The 27,868-nt window shown below is 64.7% G+C and overlaps 2 protein-coding genes across 3 annotated transcripts; one reads left to right on the forward strand and one right to left on the reverse strand.

The window, feature by feature from the left end:
* The first annotated feature begins 277 nt into the window (after positions 1-277).
* On the forward strand, positions 278-18,887 carry SPTB (spectrin beta, erythrocytic). 2 transcript variants are annotated; one of them, XM_005529051.3, is made up of 36 exons: positions 278-367; positions 3,734-3,931; positions 4,006-4,157; positions 4,337-4,510; positions 4,620-4,711; positions 4,794-4,874; positions 4,967-5,082; positions 5,276-5,388; positions 5,467-5,654; positions 5,739-5,856; positions 6,214-6,372; positions 6,456-6,758; positions 6,908-7,058; positions 7,154-8,021; positions 8,098-8,235; positions 8,315-9,074; positions 9,171-9,373; positions 9,457-9,547; positions 9,619-9,765; positions 10,298-10,561; positions 10,694-10,909; positions 10,996-11,085; positions 11,184-11,459; positions 11,770-11,900; positions 12,150-12,354; positions 12,436-12,810; positions 12,945-13,189; positions 13,270-13,408; positions 13,482-13,566; positions 13,654-13,850; positions 13,949-14,058; positions 14,333-14,417; positions 17,005-17,174; positions 17,253-17,426; positions 17,498-17,540; positions 18,000-18,887. In XM_005529051.3, exons 2-36 carry the CDS (start codon positions 3,784-3,786, stop codon positions 18,168-18,170), a joined length of 6,978 nt encoding a protein of 2,325 aa, XP_005529108.3. In that variant the 5' UTR covers positions 278-367; positions 3,734-3,783; the 3' UTR covers positions 18,171-18,887. The 2 variants fall into 2 exon arrangements, with proteins under 2 accessions (XP_005529108.3, XP_014113355.2); XM_014257880.2 differs by lacking the exon at positions 278-367 and adding an exon at positions 2,034-2,174.
* On the reverse strand, positions 18,848-27,047 carry PLEKHG3 (pleckstrin homology and RhoGEF domain containing G3). The gene is made up of 15 exons (XM_088058412.1): positions 26,978-27,047; positions 24,097-24,410; positions 23,909-24,009; positions 23,741-23,810; positions 23,615-23,661; positions 23,377-23,527; positions 23,049-23,183; positions 22,755-22,937; positions 22,447-22,539; positions 22,277-22,363; positions 22,132-22,165; positions 21,939-22,046; positions 21,573-21,776; positions 21,179-21,456; positions 18,848-20,951 (listed from the first exon to the last, which is right to left on the reverse strand). The coding sequence occupies exons 2-15, from the start codon at positions 24,370-24,372 to the stop codon at positions 19,392-19,394; spliced, it is 3,327 nt and encodes a 1,108-aa protein (XP_087914538.1). The 5' UTR covers positions 24,373-24,410; positions 26,978-27,047; the 3' UTR covers positions 18,848-19,391.
* Between the last annotated feature and the right edge of the window lie 821 nt (positions 27,048-27,868).

Here is a 27,868-nt window from a genome sequence, read left to right on the forward strand (position 1 = left end):
AATGATGCTGCCGCCAACGGCGCTGCCGATGCCGGTGCTGCCGGGGTCGGTGCTGCTGCCGGTGCCGGTGGCGCTGGCGGGCGGGGGGCGCCGCTGTGCTGCATTGCGGGGCGGGCGGCCCGCCCCCGTCCCCGTCCCTGCGCCCATCCCCGTCCCCGCCCGCCCGGTCGACTCGGCCCGGCCCTCCCGGGGGGAGCGGGGCTATCGGGGCCGGGCAGCGCCGCCGGCTCCGGGTAGGAATGTCCCTGCGCGCCCAGATAATGTTATTTATATCGCGGTGCAGGGCGGCTCCGCTCCCCCCGCCCCGCTCCCGCACCGGCCCCGCCGCCGCCGCCGCCGCCGCTCGCCTGCCCGCCGCCCCGCGCAGGTGAGACCCCGCGGCACCAGGATGCGCCGCTCCGGGGAACACGGGAGGGACCGGAGGACAGCGGGAGGCGCCGGTTCCCGGGGACACGCGGTTAGGGGGGAGCACCGGCAGGCGCTGCCCGCCCCGGGGATACCGGGTGGGGGGTGCGGCACCGAACACCGGACGCGGTACCGGGGTAGTGGGGGGGGACCGTGGGCATGGAGGAAAGTTTGGTGGTGAAGTTTGGGGGTGAAGAGCCCTCCGGGGAGCCTGAACCTCCTTTTCGCCCTGCCGCGGGGGGTCTGCTGTCACCCCGTGTCCCTCGGGGCTGCTCTCCGGAAGGACGGGGCGGGCGAGTGGCGGTGACTTTCTAGGGACACCCTGGGGACAGCCCGGGGACAGTGTGGGGACATCCTGGAGACACTTTTCCTGGGGTGCCAACCCCTGGAGGGCTCCTCACACCAGTCATTGGTGCTTCCAGCACTGTTGGGACACGGTGGAAAAGCCGAGTCCTCGGGGTCTTGGTGGGACACATCACCCAACCCACCTCATCCCCCAGTTTTTAGCAACTGAGCAAACCGGAGTTACTGGGAAGGGTTTTTGGGGTGCCGTGCCCTTGGGCCCCCTTGTCCCAGTGCCAGGAGGATGCTCATGGGTGGGCGTTGGGCTGGGGGAATTCTTACCCTCACCCCAATAACCTAGGGGTCCCCCAGGCCTGATTTCCTAGCTTTTCCCTTTATAAACCTCCCAGACCAGAGGATTGGGGCACCCTGGAAGACGGTGGCAAGCACAGGAGACTCAGAAAATCCTGCTGTGTGCCAGCATGGCCCCCCACAGAGTATTTTATAGCTATCATGTGGTTTTGGGGCACTTTCTGGTGATTTTGGGGTGCAGTGGGGGGCAGCTCCTAAGAAGGGAGTGGGGCTCGGCTGGCACCATGCTCAGGGGAGACCTATTTATAGCCAAAAATGTCTGTGGAGTGTCAGCACGTGTGCGTGTCACCGGCTTGGGTGACATGGGACAGTCCTGGCACGGCCGGCATGTGGCCCTGGGGAAGCCCAAATTCTCCTGGCGGGTGGGAGCGTGGCCGGGGAGCCCTGGCCAGGGCAGGGCATCACAGGCGGAGGGAGCTGTGCCGTGCCTTTCCATGCCCAACTGCCCCGTGCTGTGCCGCGCGGCCGTGCCGAGAGGAACCATCTGCTCCCGGCCCCGGCCCTGCACCTGGCAGGCAGGAGACTGTTGGGGGGCTGGGGGAATGCCCCCCAGCTCCTGCCCCTTCCCAGCCAGAGCATGGCTGCTTGTGGACATGGAGGAGATGTCAAATCCAAGTGTTTTGATGAAGTGGAGCAATGGGGACGTGCCCGGCTCTGGGTGGCGGTGATAGGGCAGAATTTTGGGGTGTTTTGGGGGATTCCGATGAGTTTCTGTGCACTGGAAATGGGCTTTCCGGCTTTCCTGTGGCTGTGAGGGATGAGCCAGGGAGAAGGTTTGAGGGTGCCATAGGTACCAGGTGCCAACCACTGCCCCAGCTGGCCTTGTGGTGTTGGGGGACATTCCCTATGCCCGGTGGGGGGACCGTGGTGATGGCACGGTGCCAGCCCCTCACCGGGAAGTGCTGATTCACCGTGCCGAGCCACTGGCCGGGGAAGGCGACGCTGCCCGGGCCACGGCCGCAGGATGCTGGCGGCAAGGCCGGCATGCTGGCAATCCCAGCTTTCCGCACGCTGAGCGGGAGGAATGACAATTCCCGGGTGGCGGGTGCTGGTGGCGGCGTGGCTGTGGCAGGGATGCTCAGAAGGCGCCGGTGCGGCGGAGGGAGATTTAAAGGGTGGGTGAGCGCCCGCGCTCGTAATGCTCCCATGGGCCTGCTGTAGCTCCCTTCGGCGTCATCTCCTCCTCCTCTTCCTCCTCCTCCCCCACCTCCTCCTCCTCCTCCTCCTCCTCCTCCTCCTCCTCTTTCTCCTCCTTGGATGCTTGCAGCCATGGCCCCGCTGCTGTGTTGTCGGGGACACAGTCAGAAGTCAGGTATCCTGCAGAGACCTGACACAACTTAGCACACTCATCCTGCTGGTGGTCCCTGAAGTTTTGGGGGCAAAATCCCCAAATTCGGTCTCTCACAGGGCTTTCCTGCCCTGGAAACTGGGTGCTCTGGCAGAAGCACAGAGTCATGCATGAGGGGCTGCAGGGTCAGCTCCAGCACCCTCCTGCTTGCTCCGGTACACACCTGCATGGCCCTGCACCAACTCATGTGCCTGTTGTGTGTGTCCCATGCACGCTCTGGTGTGTTCCTGCATGTCGTTTCTCAGGCATACACACTCTGGCACATTTCTACTTGTCCTTGTTCACCTGTGTATGCTCTGGCATGTCCCTGTGTGTCCTTGCTCACAGGCACACTCTTGTCACACTTCTGTGTGTCCCCGTTCACATGTGGATGCTGTGACAAGTCCCCTGCATGTCCTGGCTCACAGGTACACACTCTGCCACCCTTCTCCATGCCCTACCTCACACTTGCACACGCTGGTGTGCTCCTGTGTGCCCTTACTGCGCTGCTCACACTCCTGCACGCTCCTCCATGTCCTTGCACGCTCCCGGTGCCTCCAGGTCCAAGCCAAGGCCCTGCCTGCGCTGCCCCGATTAGGGTGTGGAGCTGGGGTGTGGCACAGCCTGGGCCGCCCCGATAACCCTGCCAGGGGGGACCTGGTGGATCCCCAGGGCATCCAAGGGGGACCTGGGGGCCCATGGGTTGTCACAGCTCACGAGGACAGCAGGGATTTGGTGCAGATGGGATTCCCCCTGGCACCCACAATGAGGGCTCTGCGCAGCTCTGGGTCGCAGGGGAGGTCCTGGACACGCTGCTGGCTGTGGGGAGCCCCAGCCCATCTCCTCGCACCCCTCAGGGGCCCCAGCAGCCACGGACAGCTGCTCAGAGGCATTTTTAGATACCAGCCATGTCCTATCTGTGTCTCAAATGTCCCCGGGGGTGGGTGCCCCCCCCCTGCCGACAGCTGTCACCCACTTTCTGCCACCAGTGCTGGTGAAGCCCCTCTGCAGCGCAGGGATTGGGGTGGGGGTGAGCAGCAGCCCCTTCCCTGGGGGCATCCAAGGATTGGGGGAACACCTCTGGGGACCTGGGCTGGGGTTTCAGCTGGGCAAAGGGAGCTGGGTGGGGACACAGCACCGTAAATATCCATTAGCCCGGCTCGTCAGGGCTCAGCACGGGGGTCCTGGAGCGGGCAGCTGCCAGGTGCCCCCCCAACACCTGGGTGGGGCGAGGCTAAATCCCTCTGAGCAGCTTATCCCGGGGCTCTGAGCCGCAAATCCCCACGTGCCGCGGGGCCGGTGAGCCGCTGTGGCCGCACTGATGCTCACGGTCCCGCTGTCCCCCAGGGGCCTCTCACCGGTAGCCGACGGCCACTGGGCCGGGGCACACTGGGACCATGACCTCGGCCAATGACTACGAGCAGCTGGAGCTGCAGCAGCAATACAGCCGCATCAATGTCCGCTGGGACGCGTCTGACGATGAGCTGGACAACGACAACAGCTCTGCACGGCTCTTCGAGCGCTCCCGCATCAAAGCCCTGGCAGGTGGGTGGCAGGTCCCCTCGGTCCCACCTGGGTTGTCCCCACTGTCGGTGACACCGTGCCCGCTGTCCCTGCAGATGAGCGGGAGGCCGTGCAGAAGAAAACCTTCACCAAGTGGGTGAACTCGCACCTGGCTCGTGTCACCTGCCGCATCTCGGACCTCTACATGGACCTCCGGGATGGGCGGGTGCTCATCAAGCTGCTGGAAGTGCTGTCAGGAGAGCTTCTGGTAGGAATTTCATCCAGTTGGAGACCCTGTGGCCTGCCATGCCATGCCATGCCATGCCACACCATCTCTCTCGGTGTTGGCCAAGGGTTGGGGTGGCAGCATGGGTGTGGGGGTGTCCCTGGGCAGGGCTTGGGGTACGTGGTGTGGAAGGGAGGGTGCTGAGCACTGTCATGCCCCAGCCCAAGCCCACCAAGGGCCGGATGCGGATCCACTGCCTGGAGAATGTGGACAAGGCGCTGCAGTTCCTGAAGGAGCAGCGGGTGCACCTGGAGAACATGGGCTCCCACGATATCGTGGATGGCAACCACCGCCTCGTCCTCGGCCTCATCTGGACCATCATCCTCCGCTTCCAGGTGAGGACAGGTGGTTTGGGGCATCCCCCTGCTCCACACCTCATCCCCAGGTGGGAGCCATCCTCCATGGAACTGCTGTTACAAGCCCAGAATGTCCTTTTGCCCCTAGATCCAGGACATCATTGTGGAGACGCAGGAGGGCCGGGAGACACGCTCTGCCAGGGATGCACTTCTGCTCTGGTGCCAGATGAAGACAGCAGGGTAGGTGGTGGGATCACCAGGTGACTGTGTCAAGGCCCAGGAGTGTCCAGAGGGTGACACTGACACCCTGTCCCCATCGCAGGTACCCCCACGTGAATGTCACCAACTTCACCTCAAGCTGGAAGGACGGGCTGGCCTTCAATGCCCTCATCCACAGGCACAGGTAGGTGGTACAGCAGGATGCACTGGGGTGGCAGTGGCACCAAGAGATGTCCCACATGTGTGTCACCGCTGTGTCATGTCCTCTGTCCCCAGGCCTGAGCTGGTTGACTTCCAAAACCTGACCAAATCCAATGCCCGGCACAACCTGGAGCATGCGTTCAGCGTGGCAGAGCGGCACCTGGGCATCACTCCTCTCCTCGACCCCGAAGGTGAGGCAGTTGCTGCCAGTCCTCGTGCCTCAGTTTCCCCTAGGACATTCCCAGGCTCCATGGAGCACAGAGAGGTTCTCAGTACATGGAAGGAGGGCCTGGGTGGGCACAGGAGGGACCTATGAAGCTGCAGTAGCCGGTGAGGTGGGTTGAGGTTGGGTCAGGAGTGACGCCTCTGGCTCACACCGGGCAGATGTGTTCACGGAGAACCCTGATGAGAAGTCCATCATCACCTACGTCGTGGCCTTCTATCACTACTTCTCCAAGATGAAGGTGCTGGAGGTGGAGGGAAGGCGCCTGGGCAAGGTAGGGAACAGCAATGAGGCGGTCAGGGGTGTTCTCTTGGGGTGCTGGCCCCTCACACTCACCCTGGTCCCACCGCAGGTCATTGAGCATGCCAAGGAGACGGAGCGGATGATCGAGGGCTACGGGGGGCTGGCGTCTGACCTGCTCACCTGGATCGAGCAGACCATTGCCTCCCTCAACAGCCGCAGCTTCGCCAACTCGCTGGCTGGCGTGCAGCACCAGCTGCAAGCCTTCAGCACGTACCGTACCGTGGAGAAGCCCCCCAAGTAAGAGCCCCCTGCTCCCCATGCCCGCCCCTGTTGGGCATGCCCACCCCAAGGGTGCCCAACACGGAGCATTCTCTGGGCCAGGTTTCAGGAGAAGGGCAACCTGGAGGTGCTGCTCTTCACCATCCAGTCGCGGATGAGGGCCAACAACCAGCGCGTCTACACCCCACACGAGGGGCGCCTGGTCTCTGACATCAACCGGGTATGGGCTCTGTCTGCTGTGGGAGCTGGGGGCTGTCTCCTGTGGTCAAGTCAGGTCCATCTCCTGGGGAAAACTGAATTCCTCTTCTGAGGCAGATTGGGTCCACCCCTGAGCAGTTCAGGTCCTTGGCCAGGCTGGGATGGGTCTGAGGGCAAGTTGAGTCCATCTCCTGAGGCAGTTCAGGTCCATCCCAGGACATGCTGAATCCATACTGGGACAGGACTGATGCATCCCATGGCAGGTTCTGTTCCTCCACCTGGGGGTCATAATGGGGTTCACCAGCAGAACAAGAAATGGGTGGGTGGGTGGGGGGATGTGGGATATGGGTGCCACTGGTCCATTTCTGCCTTCCCCCAGGCCTGGGAGCAGCTGGAGAAAGCGGAGCATGAGCGGGAGCTGGCGCTGCGCAATGAGCTGATCCGTCAGGAGAAGCTGGAGCAGCTGGCACGGCGCTTCGACCGCAAAGCAGCCATGCGGGAGGCCTGGCTGAGCGAGAACCAGCGCCTGGTGGCCCAGGTGAGGAGGGAGACCACCCACACCAGGGACCCCCACCCTGGGGAACTCACCAGAGCCTCACCACGGGCTCTGTGCCGGGGCAGGACAACTTTGGGCAGGATCTGGCGGCGGTGGAGGCGGCCAAGAAGAAGCACGAGGCCATCGAGACAGACACGGCTGCCTACAGGGAGAGGGTGCAGGCCATTGAGGCTGTGGCCAAGGAGCTGGAGCTGGAGGGCTACCATGACATCCAGCGCATCAACGGGCGGAAGGACAACATCCTGCGGCTCTGGGAGCAGCTCCTGGAGCTACTGGCTGCCCGGCGCCAGCGCTTGGAGATGAACCTCACCCTGCAGCACCTCTTCCAGGAGATGCTCCATTGCATCGACTGGATGGATGAGGTCAAGGTGAGCTGTGGGCATTGGGTGTCACCATGGGTGAGGTGTCTTTGTCCCACCAGGTGTTGGTGGAAGTTCACTGGGGAGGGAGATGAGATGTTGGGGTGCTGGTGCAGAGTTTTGGGTGGCAGTGGGTAATGGCTGAGGGTCTCCTGCAGGTGAAGCTGGCATCTCCCGAATCTGGGAAGCATCTTCTGGAAGCAGAGGAGCTGCTGCAAACCCACCGTCTGCTGGAGGCTGACATGGCTGTACAGGCAGAGAAGACCCGGGCCATCAGTGCTGCCGCCCTCCGCTTTGCCGACGCTGAGGGTGGGTATGCCAGGATACCCCTGCATCCCTGGCATGGCCAAGGGAAAGCAGGACGCTGTACTGACGAGCACCCACCCACCCTGCTCCCTGCTCAGGCTATCGTCCCTGCGATCCCAAAGTCATCCGGGACCGCGTGAGCCACCTGGAAATGTGCCGGCGAGAGCTGCAGGTACTGGCGGCGCGGAGGAGAGCCTTGCTGGAGCAATCGCGCTCGCTCTGGACCTGCCTGTGGGAGCTGGACGAGGCAGAGAGCTGGATCAAGGAGCAGGAGCAGCTCTACTCTTCCCTGGACTTCGGGAAGGACCTGCCCGGCGTGCTGCTGCTCCAGCGCCGGCACGCTGCCTTCGAGGCCGAGATGCGGAGCCGGGGCGGGCGGCTGGAGCAGACGCTGGCGGTGGGCGAGGGGCTGGCGGCGGCGGGCCGGGCGGCCGAGCGGCTGCGGGAGCGGGGGGCGGCCGTGCGGGCGCTGTGGGCGCAGCTGGAGGAGCTGGCGGCGTTCCGACGGCGCGGCTTGCGGGAAGCCGAGGGCTTCTTCCAGTTCCAGGCGGAGGTGGAGGAGCTGGCGGAGGGGCTGCAGGATGCGCGCCGGCGGGCGGCCGCCGAGGAGCTGGGCCAGGATGAATCCCGCACCCTTGTCCTGCTGCGGCAGCACCAGGAGCTGCTGGACGAGCTGGCGGCCGCCCGGGAGCAGCTGGACAGGCTGGCTCAGCAGGCCGAGGGCTTTCCGCCGGAGCTGCGTGCCGGTCCCGAGGCGCAGAGCCGGCTGGCGGCCCTGCGGGAGCTGCACGCCGAGGCAACCGCACTGGCCGAGCGCCGCGGCCGCCAGCTGCAGGATGCCCTGGACCTCTACACTGTTTTCGGGGAGAGCGACGCCTGCCATCTCTGGATGGGCTCCAAGGAGACCTGGCTGGGAGAGCTGGAGGTGCCGAAGGCGCTGGAGGACCTGGACGTGACGCAGCGCAGGTAGGAAGGATCCACCACCACCCTGCCGTGCCCTGTCCCGAGTTGCTGCTCGTTCTAAGCATGGATGTTCCCGCAGGTTGGACGGGCTGGAGCAAGACATGGCCACCGTGGCTTCCCAGATCGCCGCAGTCAACCAAGCAGCCGACGGACTTCTGGCCAGCGGGCACCCCCGGAGCCCCCAGGTCCGGCAGTGCCGGGAGCAGCTCAACGCGAGGTGCGGTGTCGGGCGGTGTCGGGGCGGGCGGGTGACACGGTGACAGTGGCCTCCGCCATCCCCCGCCTCTGTCCCGCAGGTGGGGCCGGTTCCGGGAGCTGGTGTCGGAGCGCCGGCGGGCGGTGGGCTCGGCGCTGCGCCTCCTCAACTACAACCTGGAGTCGGAGGAGACCCAGAAATGGCTGCGGAGCAAAGCCCGAGCGGTGGAAGCCACGGCCGAGCTGGGCCGCGACCTGGCCGGCGTCCTGGCCACCCAGCGCAAGCTCTACGGCATCGAGCGGGAGCTGGCAGTGGCCCAGGACCGCCTGGCCGCCCTGCGCTCCCAAGCCGAGCGCCTGGCCGAGGAGCGGCCCGAGGCGGCCACGGAGGTGGCCCAGAAGCTGGCGATGGCCACGTCCGCCTGGGATGAGCTGCAGGCGGCCCTGGCAGAGCGTGCGGCGTCCCTGGGGGAAGCCGGGCAGCTCCGGAGTTTCCTGCAGGACCTGGATGACTTCCAGGCGTGGCTCTTCGGCGCTCAGAAAGCCGTGGCGGCCGTCGATGAGGTGCCGGCGTCGCTGTCGGAGGCAGAGGAGATGCTGCAGCGGCACGAAGCGGCCCGGCGCGACGCCGAGGAGCATGCGGGAGCCTTCGCTGCCTTGGCGGAGGCGGGGGAGCGGGTGCTGGGGGGGCAGACGGACCCCGAATACGAGGGGCTGCGGCAGCGCCTGGGCGGCGTGAAGGATGGCTGGGCTGCCCTGGGCAAGATGGCAGAGGCTCGGAAGCGCTTCCTTACCCAGTGCCGCAACTTCCAGGAGTTCCTTCGCGACACCAAGCAGGCGGAGATCCTCCTCACCAAGCAGGTGGGTGCTCAAGCTATGTCTTTTGGGATTGTCTCTCGGCTCACGGGCACCCCAAAAATGGGTGTTTGTGCGCTGATCCCTTGCTGTGCCCCTCAGGAGTACACGCTGTCCCACTTGGAGCTGCCCTCCACACTGGAGGGCTCGGCTGCTGCCCTGCACCGCTTCCAGAACTTCCGTGCTGGTGTGGAGAGCAATGCCAAGAAGGTCCCAGAGGTGGTGGTTGGTGGCACTAAGCTGGTGGCTGAGGAGAACATCTTTGCCGAGAAGATCTCCGAGAAGTGCCGAACTCTCCAGGAGCGGTGAGTCCGGCACAGGGCTGGCAGGCGGGTGGGCAGTGTGCGGGCAGCAGGGCTGATGCTCCACATCCATGTTTCCCTGCCAGGCATGGAGCCGTCATGGACAAGGTGGAGGAGGCAGCGGGTTTGATGCAAGACAACCATGACCTACAGACCTTCCTGCAGAGCTGCCGCGAGGTAGGAATGCAACGTGGTGGGGATCCCTGGGGAGTCCCCAGCAGCTGAGCACTGACACTCCTTCCCTGCAGTTTGATGCCTGGGTGGATGAGAAGATGCTGATGGCTCAGGATGTCTCCTATGGAGAAGCCCGTGGTCTCCACAGCAAGTGGCAGAAGCACCAGGCATTCATGGCTGAGCTGGCACCCAACCAGAGCTGGCTGGAGAAGATTGAAGCGGTGGGTGGCAGCACTGTGATGGGAGATGGGGAACAGAGTTGGGGAAGAGTCTGGAGCATGAAGAATTGCTGAGGGAGCTGGGAGGCTCAGCCTGGAGAAAAGGAGGCTCAAGGAGGACCTTCTTGCTCTCTACAACTCCCTGACAGGAGTGTGCAGCCAGTTTGGGCTCTGCTCCCAGGAAACAAGGGAAAGGACAAGAGGAAACAGCCTCAAGTTGCACCAGGGGAGGTTTTGATTGGATATCAGGGAAAATTTCTTCAAGGAAAGGGTTGTGCAGCCTACATGGCACAGAGTACCCATGGCAGTAGTAGAATCTCCATCCCTGGAGGGATTTAAAAGCTATATGAACATGGCATCTGGGGACACGGGTTAGTGGTGGCCTTGACAGTTCTGGGGGGATGGGTGGACTCTACAGCCTGAGAGGTGTCTTCCAACCTTAACAATTCCAGGACTCTGGAATGCTCCCAGCCTGCTGCATGGGTGGGATGTGCCCATGCCTCAGTGACCACCCACCTCTCTGCTGTTGACGCAGGAGGGGACGGAGCTGGCCACGCGCAAGCCGCAGTACGGCGCGGTGGTGACGCAGCGGCTGGAGGAGCTGCGCCGGCGCTGGGCCGAGCTGAGCAGCGCTGCCGAGGACAAGGGCCGGCAACTGTTCGAGGCTGAGCGCTCGGCTCTGTACGCCCGGAGCTACGGGGAGCTGGAGAGCTGGCTGGGGCGGGCACAGGAGGAGCTGCGCCATGCCGAGAAGGTCAAGGACCTCACCGCCACCAACCTGCTGCTGAAGAGGTTGACGGTGGGTACTGGCACCTCACTGGGTTCTTTGGGAAGGGGCAGGAGGTCCACGGCAATGATGTTCGTTCCCAGATGGGATTTGGGTTCTCCATTTTGGCTCAGATCCCTCACTCACATGGATTTGCCTTGCCAGAGACTGGAAGAGCAAGTGAAAACATGGATGAAGGAGCTGGAGGAACTGGGGCGGCAAGGCACCCCTGGTGCTGGGGATGTGCCAGATACCACCAGGCAGGAGCAGATGCTCCGGCAGCGAGTCCTTGAGCTGCTGGAGCCACTGGAGAGGAAGAGGAAAGAGCTGGAGACTGCTAAGGCCATGTACCAGCTGGGGCGGGATCTGGAGGATGAGACGGTGAGTGTCCTTGCTGTGGCAGGGGCGGGGGGCCTGGGGGTACCCACGGGTGCTGCAGGGGGCTCAGTGGGTGCTCCTTCCCCCAGCTATGGGTGCAGGAGCGGCTTTCCCTGGCGAGGTCAACGGATCACGGCACTGACCTCCCAAGCGTGCAGCGCCTGACCAAGAGGAATGAGGTGAGCCTGGGTACTGCAGCAACAGCCACCGTCCCGGGTGGTCCCTCAGGATCCATCCCATGGGTGACCCTCACTTGGGACTTCCTTCCTGCTGGCAGACACTGCAGAAGGAGCTGGCAGGCCATGCCCCCCGCCTGGGTGAGGTGCTGAACCGGGGAGAGGCAGCGGGGAGCGGTGAGGAGCCAGGCCCGGAGCTGGCGGCTCAGGCACAGGAGCTGCGGGCGCTGTGGGAGACGCTGCAGGAGGAGGCAGCTGCCCGGCACCAGCGCCTGCGGGAGGCCGAAGAGGCCCAGCAGTACTACATGGATGCTGATGAGGCTGAGGCCTGGGTCAGCGAGCAGGAGCTCTTCATGGGACCTGAGGAGAAACCAAAGGTGAGGATTCCATGTAACGCTCCGTGTTTGTGGGGTCTGTGCTGCACTGGGCCGTGCCTTGCTGGGATGTCCAGTATGGACCCAGGCAGTGCCACGTTGTTCTGTTGAACATCATCCACATGTGACACACCGTGGTGTGTCCTGCTCTTATGTGTCACTCCCGTGCCATTACACACCATCCATCCCATTGCTCCCTGTGGCATCAGACAGAGCCAGGACATTCCCATAGGGCAGGCACTGAGTCTATACCCTAGTCCCTGTCCCCCAGCCATGCCAGGTGCTCATGACACCAATGTTTTCCATGCCCTAGGATGAGGAGAGCTGCTTGATGATGCTGAAGAGACATGTCCGGCAGCTGCGCTCCATCGAGGACTACGGACAAACCATCAAGGAGCTGGCAGGGAGGGCACAGCAGCTGCTCTCTGCCGGCCACCCCGAGGGGTAGGTGCCACGCCACGTGTCCCCTGTCCTTTGGGGTGACCCCGTGCCCTCAGCACCCCATGGGTGGGGGGTTTGGCTGGAGTTCCGGCAGTGTCAGCTGCTCCAGGTGGGCAGGGAGGTGGTCGGAGAGGGATATGGGGAGCACAGAGCGGGTCCTTCACCCCCAACCCCCCTGGATGTCAACCCGGGTGGGTCGGGGACATTTTTTCATGGGTGAGAACTGGGTGTCTGTGTGCCGGGGCCGCGCAGGGAGCAGATCATCCGGCTGCAGGGCCAGGTGGACAAGCACTACGCGGGGCTGAAGGAGGCGGCCGAGGAGCGCCGCCGGCGCCTGGAGAACATGTCCCACCTCTTCCAGCTGAAGCGGGAGGTGGAAGAGCTGGAGCAGTGGATTGCCGAGCGCGATGTGGTTGCTTCCTCCCCGGAGATGGGGCAGGACCTGGACCATGTCATGGTGAGGGTGATGGGGCGGATGTGGCGGTGCCGGCGGGTGGCTTGAGGGGGGAGAGTTGACCCTTCTTTTCCCTCCATGTAGCTCCTGCGGGAGAAGTTTCGTGAGTTTGCGCGGGAGACAGGGAGCGTGGGGCAGGAGCGCGTGGACCGGGTGAACCTGACCATTGAGGACCTCATTGACGCGGGGCACATCGAGGCGGCCACCATAGCTGAGTGGAAGGATGGGCTGAACGAGAGTTGGGCTGACCTCCTGGAGCTGATCGACACCCGCATGCAGCTCCTCGCCGCCTCCCATGACCTCCACAAATACTTCTACGACGGTGCCGAGCTGCTGGCCCTCATTGCCACCCGGCGCCAGGAGCTGCCGCAGGATCTGGGTGAGGATGCCGGCACAGTGGAGGCTTTCCACCGCATGCACAGCGCCTTTGAGAGGGACCTCCAGCTGCTGGAGGCACAGGTGAGGCTCCAACCTGACGTGAATGCTCAGCATTCTCTGTGGTCTTGTGGAAGGCATCCCTACCCATGGTGGGAGGCTGGGCTCAATGGTCTTTGAGGTCTCTTCCAACCCAAGCCGTTCTGTGGTTTGTGCAGGTGCAGCAGTTTCGGGAGACAGCAGCACGCCTGCAGACTGCCTATGCCGGGGAGAAGGCGGCTGGAATCCAGGAGCAGGAGCAGGAGGTGTCCCGAGCACTGCAGGAGCTGCTGGAAGCATGCAGCGGGCGCCGGGCACGGCTGACGGACACAGCTGACAAGCACCGCTTCTTCAGCATGGCACGAGATCTGCTCTCCTGGATGGAGAGCACTGTCCGGCAGATTGAGACACAGGAGAAACCCAGGTATGGATGCACCCAGCAGGCACCTGGGATGGGACATGGAACCAATGGCACCACTGACCCTGGTGCCTCTGTGTCCTCAGGGATGTCTCCTCGGTGGAGCTGCTGATGAAATACCACCAGGGAATTAAGGCTGAGGTGGATGCTCGGGGCAAGAACTTCACCAACTGCATCGAGCTGGGCAAGAAGCTGCTGCAGCGTAAGCACCAGGACTCACCAGAGGTGAGGGAATCGGGGATGGGGGGCGGTGCGGGTGATGCCATCTGGGCCACCCCCTAACAGCATCCTCTCACAGATCAAGGTGAAGCTGGTGGAGCTGGTGGACAAGAGGAAAGCCATGATGGAGACGTGGGAGCAGCGCTGGGAGCGGCTGCGGCTGCGTGAGTGCGCTGGGGGTGCCAGGGAGGAGTGCGGCAGTGCCGGGGGCGGGTGGTCCAGGGGCTGAGCGCTGCCCGTCCCTCCCACAGTGCTGGAGGTGTGCCAGTTCTCCCGCGACGCCTCGGTGGCCGAGTCATGGCTCATGGCTCAGGAGCCCTACCTGGCCAGCAGCGACTACGGGCAGACGGTGGATGCGGTGGAGAAGCTGCTGAAGCGGCACGAAGCTTTTGAGAAGTCCTCCGCCACTTGGGAGGAGCGCATTGCTGCCCTCAGGAAGCTGACAACGGTGAGAAAGGCTCGGGATGAGAAACAATGAGGAAGACTCTGTCGGCCCTGCCACAGTCTCTCCCCCATCCCTTAACACCTTCACTCTTTGCCTGGCAGCTGGAGCTCCTGGGTGGGCGGTCTCTGCGTGAGGGGCTGGTGCGGGACGGAACAATGCGCTCCGAAGCTCCTGACTACTACCTGGATCTGGATGGGGAGCTGGAGGCTGGGTAAGGGATGCCACCATCACTCCATGTGACCAGAGACACTGTTTCCACACCTCTCTTCTCAAACCATTAAGGATGTTTTTTAGCATTAAGGGGCTTTTTAGCAATTTGCCTTTTCCAAGCCATAAATTGATGCTGATGAAGAGGAGAGATGAAGGACAAGCCTCACCCTGACAGGGCTTTCATCCCTCAGTGGGGACAGGAGAGCAGCAGCCAGTCCCATCCCTGTGGGATCACGTCTAGGATAGGGATGCTAACTGACTGTCTCCCTGTGCAGGTCTGAGGAGGAGGAGGAAGAGGAGGAGAAGAAGGATGTGAGCACACAGGACACTTCGCTGCCCACTACGGATGGACCAGAGCCGGTCAGTTCTTGAATTTAGCTTTTACCTTCCCTGACGACCAAAAAGGTGTCCCTGCATGTCCCACAGCTCCTGGCACTCCCCATGACCATGACCTCACTGTGTTGACAGATCCCCACATTCCCAGCCTTCACCTTGTCCTTGCCTTGTGTTGAATAAATGTTGAATTACCCCAAAAAGGCCAGGTGGGCAGAGGGGCACTGCAGGTCCCCTTTGCCCCAACTCCTGGGGTGACATGGAGGGTGGCACCCATGGTGTATGCGTGTGTCTGGGATCCGTGCAGCAGCCAGAGCTGGAGTGTCTGCCCTGGGGCCACCGTGTCACCCCAAGGGACATCATTGCTGTATGGGACATCAGTATCCTGCGGGGCGTCGTCACCCTGTGGGACTTCATCGGAACCGTGCAGGACATCGGCACTCTGCAGGGAATTTTCACCCTGTGGGTCATTGTCACCCTGTGGAGCATCGTCACCCCAAGAGACACAATCACCGTACAGAGCATTGTCACCCCATGGGGCACTGTCACCCTCTGGGGCATCGTTACATCCTGCAGCATTGTCACCCTTTGAGGCGGGCATCATCACCTACAGGGCATTGTCACCGTGTGCCAGCCCCTGTGCTCGCTGCCAGCTCTCTGCTCCTCCCACATGCTCTGCCTGCGCAGGGACACGATGGCTGTCTGTGGCTCTGCCTGCTTGGGGACAGGAACCCCTTCTGCCTCTTCTGCCTGCTTAGGGACATGGGCATCTCCTGGCTCTGCAGGGACCAGATCATTCTCCCCTGCCTGGGGACAGGATCCTTGAGTGCCTGCATGGGAACAAGCTCATTTGTGCCTGATCAGGGACGTGGAGTTCTGGCTACTCAGGGAGAGTGTGCCACTCAGCCTGCTTGGGGACATGGCCACTTTCATCAGCTTGGGGACAGTAGCCCTCTCTACTTACTGCCAGCCCACTCAGGGACATGGGCATCCTCTGGCTTCTTGGGGACAGAAACCCGTTCTGCCTCTTCTGCCTGCTTGGGGACATGGGCATCTCCTGGCTCCTTGGGGCAGGATCATTTCTGCCAGCACAGCAACATGCGCATCTTCTGGCTCCTAAGGAACAGTATCCTCTCTGCCTGCTTGGGGACATGGCCACTTTCAACTGCTTGGGGACAGGAGTGCTCTCTGCTTAGTGCCGGCCTGCTCGGGAACATGGCCGTTCTCTGGATCCCTGGGGACCAGATCACTGCGTGGGGACAGGATCCTTGAGAACCTACTTGGGGACAAGAACATTTCTGCTGGCTTGGGGACATGGGCATCTCTTTGGGGACAGGGTCCTGCTCTGAGTTCTTGGGGACATGGGAATCTTCTGGCTCCTTGGGGACAGGGTGGTCTTTGCCTGCTCAGGAACACAGACACTTCCCCTGCTTGGGAAAAAGAGCCCCCTCTACCTGGGACATCTCCTGCCTCCCTGGGAACAAGATCACATTCGCCTGCTTGGGGACAAGACCCCTGACTACGCATGTGGGGGCAAGATCACTGCCTGCCTGGGTACATGGGCATCTCCTGGCTCCTTGGGGACAGGGGCCATGGCCAAGCCCCTCCTGTGGCACACAGCTGGATGAGTGTCCCCTTCATCAGGCACCACTGATGCCTTGAGATGATGGCACCGATGCCATGGTCCCCAACCAGACCTCCCACTGTCCCCATGTCCCCGGGGCTGGTGACTACACTGAGGTGGCTCCCAGGACTTCTCATCTAGCTTGGTTCAACCTCATCATCCCAAATCTGAGGAGACACTGGCACTGAGACTGGGGAGTGCCAGGGCTGGCCCAGGTCTCAGCCGCTCACTGGGGTCCTCCCAGTAGCCACCAGTTTGTGTGTACTGGAGCTGGTGGCTTCACTGGCACTGTGCTGAGGGTCCCAGCTGATTGTTGGGGTCTTCCCAGTACCCACCAGTTCCCACATACTGGAGCTGGTGGGGTCACTGGCACCGAAATCTGAGGGTCCTAAGGCTGGACCATGTCCCAGCTGTTCACTGAGGTCCTCCCAGTAGCCACCAATTCCTGCACACGAGATGTTTGCAGGATGTGAGATGGACACGTGGACACACACACACACACATTGCACACTGCACTGAGTCCCAGGGCTGGACCACATCCCAGATCCTCACTGAGGTCTTCCCAATAACCATCAGTTCCCACTCCCTGGATCTGGCAGGGTCACTGGCACTGTGCGGAGGGTTCCAGGGCTGGACTCACTGCAGGATCCCAAACACTCACTGGGGGATCACATCTGGGATGAGGATGCTGAGTGGTTGTCGCAGCAGTCACCAGTTCCCACCTGTCGGAACTGGTGGGGTCATTGGCATCCAGCCACTCACTGGGGTCTTCCCAGTAGACACCAGTTCCCACATTCCAGAGCTGGTGATGTCACTGGTAGGGGGACCTGGGGGTGACCCACCCCCAGGCCACCAAACTGAGGTCCATGACCCACTGGTGACCCCGTGTGCCCAGTGCCACCAGGGGAGGGGACAACACCTTGCCGTGGGTCCATCAGTGGCAGTGGGTGGGTGACACTGCGGCATAACCGCGCTGTTGCCTCGCAACAGCTGGCACCGAGGACAGGTGACGAGGAGCCGGTGTCACCGACCCCACGGCCACCGCGGGAGGAGCCGGAGGAGCCAGCCACGCTGCCCGCCCGTGTCAGCAGCGTCCAACTGGAGGGCTACCTCGGCCGCAAGCACGACCTGGAGGCGGCCACCAAGCGCGCATCCAACCGGTAGGCACAGCAGCGGTGGTGGCGAGCACGGTGTCCCCAGCGGGGCTGTGTCCCCAGGGTGACACGGTGCCGGTGCAGGTCGTGGAGCACACGGTACTGCGTCCTGCGAGGCGGCCAGCTCGCCTTCTTCAAGGACGCCAAGAGCCGCGCGCTGGGGCTGCCGTGCCAGGGTGAGGAGCCCCTGGGGCTGTGGGACGCCCGCTGCGAGGTGCCTGCGGGCTACAAGAAGAAGAAACATGTCTTCAAGCTCAGGTGAGGGCACGGCACCATGCGGGGTGGCACTGTGGGCATGCATGGCACTGGTGTCTGTGCTCTGTCCCTAGGCTCAGCAATGGCAGCGAGTGGCTGTTCCATGGCAAGGATGAGGTGAGGGGTGGCCTGGGGGGACACGGGGTGGCTGGTGGAGCCCAGGGGGCACAGGGTGGCTGGAGGGTATGGTGGTGGTGGTCAGCAGTGCCCAAGGGGACATGGGTGGTCAGAGAGGTCCAGAGGGACACACAGGGTGGCTGGTTGTTCCCAGGGGGACACCAGCGGTGCGCAGGGGTACGTGGGGTGGCTGTAGCTGTCTAGGGGACATGGTGGTGGCCAGCAGTGACTGCAGTACACAGGGATGGCTGGGGGACATGGTCAGCAATGCTTAGAGGGGAAGGGGAGGATGGCCAGGGGTGCCATGAGGACACGGTGAGGGGCTGGCAGTGCCCAAGGGGACATGGGTGCCCATGGAAGACATGGCACACGGGCCATCATCCAGGGGGCCCTGTGGTTGGCTGGGACGCTGCTGAGGGGCCAAGAAAGCCCCCCCTGACCACCCCCCCATGCCCACAGGAGGAGCTGCAGGCCTGGCTGCAGGGGCTGAGCGCAGCCATCACCGAGTGTCGGGGCAGCCGCGGGAAGGTGCAGAGCCTCCCCCTGCCCATACCCCCGGCCCCCCCCGAAGCCCCCCTGCCCCGCAAGGACAAGGAGAAACGCTTCAGCTTCTTCCCGAAAAAGAAATAACCCCCCTGGATGGCGGTGGGGGGAAGGGGGTGACACCCCACATCACGCCATCGGGGCCACGCGTGCGTAAGGACACGCGTCTGCGGTGCCTGTACAGGTGCCACTGGGTCTAGAGGGGCACGCGGGGGTCACGCGTGGGCAGGAGCCCCCCAGCCCCCCCCCCCCGCCACGAGCACACGTGTCAGTGTGCGCAGTGTATATATATATATTTGTATTTATATATATACATACATTTACACGCTTCAGGCGCACCCCTGCGCGGAGGCGGCCGCAGGTGCCCCCCAGGCGTGCGCCCCCCGTGCCCATACGTGTCCCTGCACGCACACGTCTGCACACGTGTGTCCCCGCATGCAGGTGCACCCCCCGGCCCCCCTCCGCACGCACGGCACAGGTGTGCGCCCCACAGGTGTGCATGGACGCCCCCCCAGCACCCACACGGGGGGCGTGTGGGTGCCCCCCAAAGCCATAACCTCCCCCCCCCCCCCCCAGCGTGTGGGTGCAGAGGGGGGACCCCTTGGCCCCCGCGGGCACCAACCAAAGAGCGCCAGCCCATGGGGGCCCCTCTCTGGCACCCCCCATCCCGTGCCCCCCCCAGCCGGGGTGGGGGGACCCCCCTGCACCCCGCAGCTGGGCCGAAAGACCCTGGGGGGGGCGGGCGACCACAAAAGAACTTTGGGTTCAGTTTGGGTTTTTTTTCTAATAAAGATGTGAAAGCGAGCGGGATGCAGTGCTGGGTGCCTGCGGGGCATGGAGGGCCACTGGTGCTTGTAGTGGGAGGTTCTTGGGGTGCCCCTGATCCTGTGGGCAGAGAGAACAGGGGGTGTCTCTTGTCCAGAGCAGGTTGGGAGTCCCCAGGGTGCTCTTTCTGCCAGGTTTTCCTGTGGGCTGGGGGGTCATGGGTGTCTCTTCTTCCAGGTAGATTGGGGGTCCATGGGGTGCCCCTTCTCCTGGGCAAGCTGGGTGTCCATGGCTTGCTCCTTCTTCCAGGAGGGCTGGGGATCCTGGGCAGATTGGAAGTTCCCAAAGAGCTCCCTCTTCCAAACAGCCTGGGAGGCCATGGAGTGCCCCTTCTCCCAGGCAGGTTCAGGATCCATGGGGCGACCCTTCTTCCAACGAGACTTGAGGTCCATATGGTGCCTCTTTTCCCAGGAAGGATGGAGGTCCACAGGGTGCTCCTTCCTGCGAGGGTCCACAGGACACCCCTTCTACCCATCCCTGCCCCTAGCTGGCAGCGTCGAGGGTCTGAAACTTCTGCCGCAGGTCCCTGACGAGGCCGTGCCGCAGCGGCTCGGGGCTGCTGGGGGGCTCGGGGCAGCGCCGCCGGTACTCTTCAGATGCCTGGTAGGCTTTGCAGCGCTCCACGACCGCCTTCAGGCAGATCTTCTCCCTGGTGGTGGGCGAGCGGATCTGCACGTAGGCCGGGGGCTCCGGCAGCCGCTCCAGCACCAGCACCCGCTGCCCGGAGCCCAGAGGGGCTTCAGCCGCCACCCACAGCGCCCCATCACTGCTGTACCGCGCTGGCGCCGGGCTCGGGGTGTCCGAACCCCCGTTGGCCCCGGCGCTGCGGCTCCGGCCACTGCCCCGCTCCTTCCCAGCCGGGCGCCCACCGCGGCCGGGACCCTCGGGCGCCGAGCAGCTGCGGCTCACCGGCGGCGGTCGCGGGGCACCGAAACGGGCACGGAGCTCCCGCACGTCGGGCCACGCAAAGGGCTCGGCGCCCACGGGGCTCGAAGGGCTGCGGGGGGCACGAGGGGATGGGGACGACACCAGCGCGTCGTCCCGCGGCACAGCCAGCGAAGGGGTGCTGGGAGGGGGGTCCCTGTCCTCCTGCGGCGGCAGCGGGGGGCGGCGGGTGCCGGCGCGGCGGCTCTTGATGCGGAGGCTGTACTGCCGTGCCAGCTGGTACACTTTGGTGCCCAGATGAGGGGGTGTCAGCAGCAGCTGCGGGGGTGGCCTGGGAGGTGACGCCACGGTGCCCACATCATCCTCCTCCAGGATGAGCAGTGGCTCGGGGGGCTGCTCCCCATTCTCCTGGCATGGCTCTGGTGCCTCGGGCTGGGTGGGGGGCTCAGGGCTCTCGGGGGGCCGTGGGAGCCCATTGAGGCGGCACACGGAGCTCCGCACCAGCCCCTTGGGGATGAAGGAGAGGCTCTCGCGACGGCGCACCGCAAAACTGGCATCGCGGTGCTCAGCATGGCCATAGTAACTCTTGATCTTGTCGAGGAGCAGGCGGTCGCGGTTGGAGAGCAGCGATTCCCGGCGGGCTCTAGTGAAGGGCTCGGGCGAGGGGATGGCACTGCGGGATCCCTCAGGCTCTCCAGATTCGAGCGGGGGGCCCCCATCCAGGCTGAGGGTGCTGCCACCATGGCTGGGGGTGCGTCCCAGGGGCCCCTCCAGCACCAGGCTGCTCCTTCGGGATAAGCTGCTGCCGCCGCCGAACCGCTCAGCAATGACGCTGGCCTGGTCCAGCACTGAGGGCGGCAGGATGCTGGTGGCTCCTTCCCCCTCCTCCTCTTCCTCCTCCTCGCTGCTCAGTACCTGCAAATCCTCCGCAGCACGCTCCGGTTCCCTGTCCCCACTGGGTAGCGCCAGGGTCCCCACCAGGGATGGGGATCTGGGGACCTTGGGGTGCTCTCCAGCACTGCTGTTAGGGGGGTGGGAGCTGGGTGTCTGGGCACCCCCAGGTGAGGGCCGGGGGGTTGCACTGACCTTCTCACAGCTCCCCGGCCCCCAGCTGCTCGGCCGCTTGGGTCCCTCCAGCACCCAGGGGTGTCCCCCAGCCTGGGTGAGACAAATGTGGGGAGTCATGAGCTGGGGGGGCACCCACGTGCTCCGAGCAGGATAAATCCCAGCCAAGCCATGGGGCCCTGGCAGGGGGCACTGGGAGCAATATGGGGTGCCTTCAGGGAGTGGTGTAGGATGTCCTGGTAGTGATGTGGGGTACCCTAGAAGCGATATGGGGTCCTCTGCACACCCTCCCTGGAGTTTGAAGGGCTGGTGTTATGTACCTGCACCTCCTGGGGCTCCAACAGCAGATCCTCACGCCCCGGCAGCTCCTCCTGACAGTCCTTGCCCAAAGCCTCCTCTTCCTCCTCCTCCTCTTCCTCTGCCACCGTGCCCTCAGCTGCTGCCCAGGCTCTGGGGTGCTGGGGTGGCTCCCCCACTTCCAGGAGTGCCCCGTCACTGCCGGTGCTCTGTGTGGGGGTGAGCGCTGGGCTCAGCACCCCGTGCCAGGGCTGGAGGCACTGGGCACCCCAATCCACCACACCCGGCCTTACCTTCAGCCCTGCCAGCCGGGATAGAGAAAAGCAGAGATTAGTGGAGGGAGCACCCAAAATTCCCCCCCCAGCCCCCAGCCACCCCTCCACCTGCCACACCGGTGTCGCAGTTCTGCTGGCTCACCTTGCTCACCCAGGTGCCACAGGTTGTGCTTGGTGGGCTCTGGGGGCAGGGGAAGTGACAGTGGCATCACCCCTGTGTCTCCCAACTCATCAGCACCCCGAGCCCCCTGATCCCATCCGCTGTCCACACCCGACTGCCTGCGTCCCCCGTGTCCCTGCAGCCGCTCCAGCAGCGTCTCCGTGTGCCCCTGATGCTGGAAGGGCTCTGTGGGAACAGGGACAGGGGCACCATCAGCACCCAGTGCCACCCTCCCTACGGGTACTGGTGTCACCCAGCCACAGCCTGGCCCTGGTGAAGGGGTGACGGTGGGGTAGCATGGTGGGAACACACAGGACAGCAGGAACACTGGTGACACGTGGTGCTCACCAGACTGCCGGCGTCCCTGGAGTGGCTCGGTGGCAGCGTCACCCAGGGGCTGGCAGGACCAGCTCTTCTTCAGGCGCTCGGGGCTGCAGCGGGGCAGGCGTGGGGGGTCTGTGGGGGCAGGGAGTGACACCAGGGAAAATGGGGGGGACAGAGTAGGGCAGAGAGGGAATGGTAGGGCACTGGTGGCACTTACAGAACAGGTCCATCTCCAGGATGGCTTCCTTAGCCTGGGTGGAGGGAAGGTGGAGAGAAATGGGGAAAAGGTAGGGTACAGCTGCCCCCCTCGCTGTGATAGGGGGTCCCTGGTGTCACTGAGGTACCCACCCCATCACTCTCACCTTTTGGGGGATGGTGGCGTGGTGGTTCTCCAGGATGAGCCGCTTGATGTGGTGAGTCCACACGCGCTTCTCCTCCACGCTCTTGGCCTGGGGGGCACAGGAAGGGTGGTGGAGTTGGGCAGGAGGTGCTGGGAGGTCCCCAGGGTGCCCCCCACCCCATGCCCTCCTACCTGCAGGCTGTACTGCTGCTTGCCGTGCTTGTAGTGTGCCAGGCTGAAGCACAGCGAGTCCCGTGTGCTCTCAATCAGCATCAGCGAGGAGCACTGCCGGGAGAGGCATCAGCATCCCTGGAACTTCCCACCCCAGCACCCACTGGGCTCCCCCATTCCCAGCACTCCCCAGTTCCCCCAAGCCCAGCACCCACTGAGGTTCCCAGCACCAACCCTGCTCCTCTGTCCTGGCAATCCACAGGAGTCCCTGGCACCCAGTGAGCTCCCCACCCCTGTCACCCTCAGAGTCTCCTGTCCTTAGCCCGCACCGGGATGTGGCTCTTGTAGACATAGTGGTCACCACGGCGCTTGGTGATGAGCAGGGCCTTGTCGAAGAGGAAGAGGGCACGGTCGTGGCGCACCCGCTGTGTCCGAAATGTGCCCTCCAGCACCAGCTCCCCGTAGCTTGTCAGGTCTGGCCCCTTCCAGCCCAGCAGCAGCGACTGGATCTCCTGCACAGACATGGAGACAGCATCAGCACCCTGTGACAGTGCCCATCTCGTGTCACCTGGTGCCATCCACCGCCCCTGTGGTGTCTCCCTGGTGTCCCCCCCCATGCCCACCTGCTGGCGGATGGCGTGCTCGTGCTTGCGCTTCATGTCATTGATGTACCAGGCCACGCAGGTCATGGTGTCAATGGCCTCCAGCACCAGCTCATAGTCGTCCCCCACCTTGTGCTCGAAGTGCCTGGCGATCTCCTGGGCACAGCACGTGGCATCAGGATATGGGAATGTGCCGTGCCAGGTGCCTGGACTGCTCCAGGCACCCAAGCCATGTCCCTGTGCTATCCCCAGGCTAGGCCAGATGCTCCCTGTGCCACCCCAGGCTGTGCCAGGCACCCATGCCACAGCAGGTGTCCACACCGTGCCGTGCTAGGCGCCAGAAGCTCACCTGGAGCAGTAGGTGGTACTTGAGGATCCTCTGGACAGGCTTGAGCAGGTAGGCGCCAAGGGGCAGTGCATGGCGCAGCCGCTCCTGGCATTCCCGCAGGAACCGTGCCTGGACCTTGCTCCTCATGCACTCGGTCAGTGCCGCCACCGAGCTGTGGGCAGGGAGGGGTCTCAGATCCCTGCCCACCCGTGTGCTGCCTGCCCACCTCCCTGCTCACCCAGCTGTGGCCCCTACCCACCTGGGGTAGTTGTTGCAGTACTGGGTGTAGATGGCAAATTCCTGGCTCTGTGGGTAAGGGGAACACAGTGAGAGCCTGGTATGACCACATGTCCCCCCCGGTGTCCCCCACTTTGCTCGCCCTTACCCGGGTGACAAAGCACACGGCCACAGCCACGGGGTCATTGGCGCAGCTCTCCAGGTTTTGCAGGAGGGTGCTGGGGGCACAGAGAGGACAGGGTGACCATAGCCCCCCCACAGATCCACAGGACAGGGTCACATCCCTGTCATCTCCCAGTGGCACCTGCTCCCCCACCTGCTGAGCTCGTAGATGTCCTCGATGTTCCCGAAGAGCGCGCTGACCTGCTCCGGTCGCAGCACCGGCTCCTCTGCGTCGATGATCTTGCCCAGGTAACCCTGCCGGGCACCCACGGTGGCACCATTGAACTCCTAGGCCCCAAACCGTGTCTAAGGGGTGTGCCCCCATGTGCCCCCGGCACCCACCTCTACGATGCTGCGCAGGTCACGGGCGTAGGTGCGCTCTGACTCCACGATCTCCTGCACCACGCGGTCCAGGTAGCTGGGTTTGGCTCCGGGACCCCCAAAAGCTGCCAGGGGGTGCCCACCGCGGGCACCAGGCCACCCCCCAGGGGAGGCGTTGTTGTTGGCGTTATGGAGCCCCTCGGCCCACGCCTCGGTCCTGGTGCCGGGTGGATCCTCCATGGCACAGCCGGGCTCCGGGCTCAGGGCAGGGCGCTGAGGGCACGTGGGCACCGGCATCCCGGCATCCCCTGGCACCAGTAGGGCACAGGGAGGCTCTGGGGGGAGAATGGTGGGTTAGGGGGTGCGGAGAGCCCCCAGATATGGGTGGTGGGCAGCACCAAGGGGGGGGTGTCATCCTGATGAAGACTCCTGATGACCAAATCCTCTATACCAAGGGGTGTTAGCATCCCCCAGCCCCAAAAGTCCCCTGGTACAGCAAAAGGGGGTCTCTGCACAGCCCCCCCCGTGCTGATCTTTGGGAGTTCAGCCCCTCCTCCTCCTCCTCCTCATCCCAGACGCAGGGACCGTGCTGGGACCAGGTGGGACAAGCGCCTCTGCCCCCACCCACCGGGGCCGTGCGTCACCGCCGCGCCCGCGGAACACCTTCCAGGTGAGCTCAGCACCGGCTCGCCCTTCCGGACCACCGGTGCCACCGGGATCCTCCCGTGCCACCGAAGCCGCTCAGTGCCACAAACATGGTTGGGACACCCAGAAAACAGCGGCCAGTGGCAAAGCGTGTGGGAGTGTCGAGGCCACTGATCCCGGTCACCGCGGCGGGTGGCCCTGGGGACAGTGACCTTGAGCTGGGCCACGTGCTGCGCCGGCGGCGTGGCCGCCCGAGCCCCCCGGCACCCCCGGTGCCGGCACCCAACCGGTCAGGCCGGTTCCCGCCGGCGCTTCCCCACACCCACCGTGCCGCGTGGCCGCCATCCAGCCACCGCCCTCCCCGGGGCTTCCCCGAGCACGCCAGGAGCCCCCCAAAACGCCACCGCGGTGCCTCCTAAACGGGGTTCGGGCCCACGTCCCCAGCGGTGCCACAGCCCGGGACCCCGCGTGCTGGCACATCCGACCCTGCTATGGGGCACCTCCTGAGCACCCCGGATCTGGGTCATTTGGGGAGCAGCTCGCCCAGCCCCCAAATTCCTCACCCCTACAGGCATGAGGCACCCGGTCCCAGGGTCACCTCGTCCACGGGAGGGGCGCCCAGCCGGAGACACCAGAGACAGCAGACCCCGAGCATCCCTCCCGGCAGTGTCTGACCCCTATCCCACCCTGCCGGGGGGACAAGAGGAGACCCTCAGGTGGTACTGGGGGACCACAAAGGGGCTCCCTCACCTAACACCCGGGGCGGGGACTTGTGGCTACTGCAGCTCGTCCCCGAAGGCCACCCCCGGCCATTCTAATCCGCTCAAAGCACCGGGATTACGGCGCCGGTCCCACGTCACAGGGACCGCGGCCACTCGCCTCGGCCCATCGGCCACCGTCATCCCGCCCCGGTGATCGGGGGGGGGTTGATCCTCTTACCGCCCCCAGTATCACCTCGGTGGGCACGCGGCCGCCCAGAGCCCTCCCGCTGCCGCCTGCTCCAGGCGGGATTAGCTCTCACCTTCACACCCCCGAGCCTCCCCAGCCGCGCCACAGAGGACGGGCGATCTCCCTGGAGTGCCGAACAGGGGGCTCTGGTGGGACCCCAAAAGTACTCGGTGGGGGAAACTGAGGCAGGGGCCGGGTTTGTTGTGCCGAGCCGCCGGGGCCGGCGGGAGGGAGGTGGGATTTTTCTCCCCACCGTGGGATCGCCGGTCCCGCTGCACATTCCAGCGCGGGAGTTGGGGCGCGAGGCACAGCCCACGGCGTTTTCCCAGGATCCCGGCACGGCACGGCACGCCGGGAGAGGGGCCGCGGCGCGCCAGCCCGCCGGAGCCATATAAGGGCAGGCGGTTCACCATTTCCAGGCGTTTTCCAGAATCCCAGCGGCCTTAGGAGCGGGGAGGTCGCCGCCGGCTCCAGCGCAGCTGCCGCGGCCGTCGCTCCCGGCCCCGGCTGGCACCGCCGATGCCCGGCGGACACGGGCTGGGCGATGGCGCTCCCGCCCGCGGGGGCTCGGGGGGCACGGCACCACGGGGGTCCCCGTGTCACGGCATTCCCGGGACAAGGCGGCACCGACCCGCGGGGCTGACAAAGCCTCTTAGTGCCCGGAGCCCATGGCGTCGTGCCACCTAATCCCGAAAGAGAGACGCGGGACACCCCCATCTCCCACTGGGACCCCTGTCCAGGGTCACACTAGCCTGCCGTGCACCCCCGGCTCGGCCTGAGGACCACCCCCAATTTCTCTGGGTGCCTGTCCCGGGGGTCTCCCAGCACCCCAAGATCTTGCTGTCCCGTGCCTCTCGGGGATCCCAGTATCCCCAACTCCCGCTTCGTTGGGACCCCCAGCTCCTGCCTCGCCCCGAACATCCCTGGACTCACGAATCCTGCCTAACCAGGGCCCGTGGATCCTGCTCCACCGGGATGCAACGGTTCCTGCCCCACCAGGACCCACGGGTCCGGCTCCACCGGGACCCACAGATCCTGCCGGGCGGGAATGCAACGGCCCCCGCCCCATCGGGACTCAGGGATCCCACTCTACTGGGATGCAATGAGTCCCACTCCATCGGGACCCTCGGCTCCAGCTTCACCGGGACGCAACGGTTCCTGCAGCACCGGGACCCCCGGATCCTGCCCCACCGGGAGACCCCCGCCGCCGGGGACCCTCGGGACCGCCCCCTGCCGCCCGGCGGGGACCCCCGGCTCCCCTCCCGCGGACCCCACGGCCGTGCCCCGTTCCCGCCCGGGCCGGACTCACCGCGCTCCGCTACCGCCGCCGCCTCGACCCGTCCCGTCCCGCCCCGTCCCGGCCGTGCCCGCAGGAAGCGGCGGGAGCGCCCCGGGGCGGGGACAGCGGCCGCCCCGCCCGGCCCTGGGAACGGGAACTCCCGGGAATGGGAACGGGACAGTACCGCAGCGAGCCCGGCCGTGACTGCGGGGCACGGTCCGGTACTGTCCCGGTCCCGGTCCCGGTCGGATCCAGGTATGGTTCCGGTACAGTCTTGGTACTGTCCTGACACGGTCCCGGCACAGTCCAGGTATGGTCCAGGTATTGTCCTGGTACAGTCCAGAGATGGTTCAGGTACTGTCCCGGCACGGTCCTGGCATGGTCCCGGTACTGTTCCGGTACCGAACTAGTCGTGCTTCTGGCGTGGTCCCGGTACTGTCCAGGCACAGTCCCGAGACGATCCCGGGACGTCCTGATCCTGTCCCGGGGTGCACCGAGCATGGCGGACTGGAGCCCGCAGGCACCGGCTCACCCGTGGGGTTACCTTCCCAGGGGACACGGGCACCCGAAAGGGTCCCAGCCATCAACAGCCGCCATTCCTGCGCGTGGGGACACAGGGACATGGACACCCATTGCCATCAACCGCGGGGTGGATGCAGGGCACCCCTCGGTGCCAAGGCGGGATGGGTGCCCACGGGTGGGGCCTGGTCCCAGTGCCCCTCCATCCCACCTCAGCCCCTTCCATGACTGGTGCATGGCCCTGGCAGTGCTGTGACACCTGAGCCCCCAAATCCAACTGTGTGCCAGCTCCCCGCACCAACATGGGGGTTTCAACCCCCCCAGTAAAGCTGGGGGCCAGCTGGAGCCCCCGGCCCCTCACGGCACCTGCCACCAGAATGGGCCCATTCTACAGGCAGGCGC

Source organism: Pseudopodoces humilis, chromosome 7, assembly GCF_049639895.1.
Source record: "Pseudopodoces humilis isolate 2021_Gansu_Grassland_sample_001 chromosome 7, ASM4963989v1, whole genome shotgun sequence".
Lineage (NCBI taxonomy): Eukaryota > Metazoa > Chordata > Aves > Passeriformes > Paridae > Pseudopodoces > Pseudopodoces humilis.

Coding starts and splice junctions, on each gene's coding strand:
- SPTB (XM_005529051.3), top strand. CDS start 3,784: ATGACCTCGGCCAATGACTACGAGCAGCTGGAGCTGCAGCAGCAATAC. Junction 6,759..6,907: donor ACTGGATGGATGAGGTCAAG/GTGAGCTGTGGG, acceptor GGTCTCCTGCAG/GTGAAGCTGGCATCTCCCGA. Junction 9,374..9,456: donor TGCCGAACTCTCCAGGAGCG/GTGAGTCCGGCA, acceptor TTTCCCTGCCAG/GCATGGAGCCGTCATGGACA.
- PLEKHG3 (XM_088058412.1), bottom strand. CDS start 24,372: ATGCCGGTGCCCACGTGCCCTCAGCGCCCTGCCCTGAGCCCGGAGCCC. Junction 23,184..23,376: donor AGTACCACCTACTGCTCCAG/GTGAGCTTCTGG, acceptor TGCTGTGCCCAG/GAGATCGCCAGGCACTTCGA. Junction 22,540..22,754: donor TCTACAAGAGCCACATCCCG/GTGCGGGCTAAG, acceptor CTCTCCCGGCAG/TGCTCCTCGCTGATGCTGAT.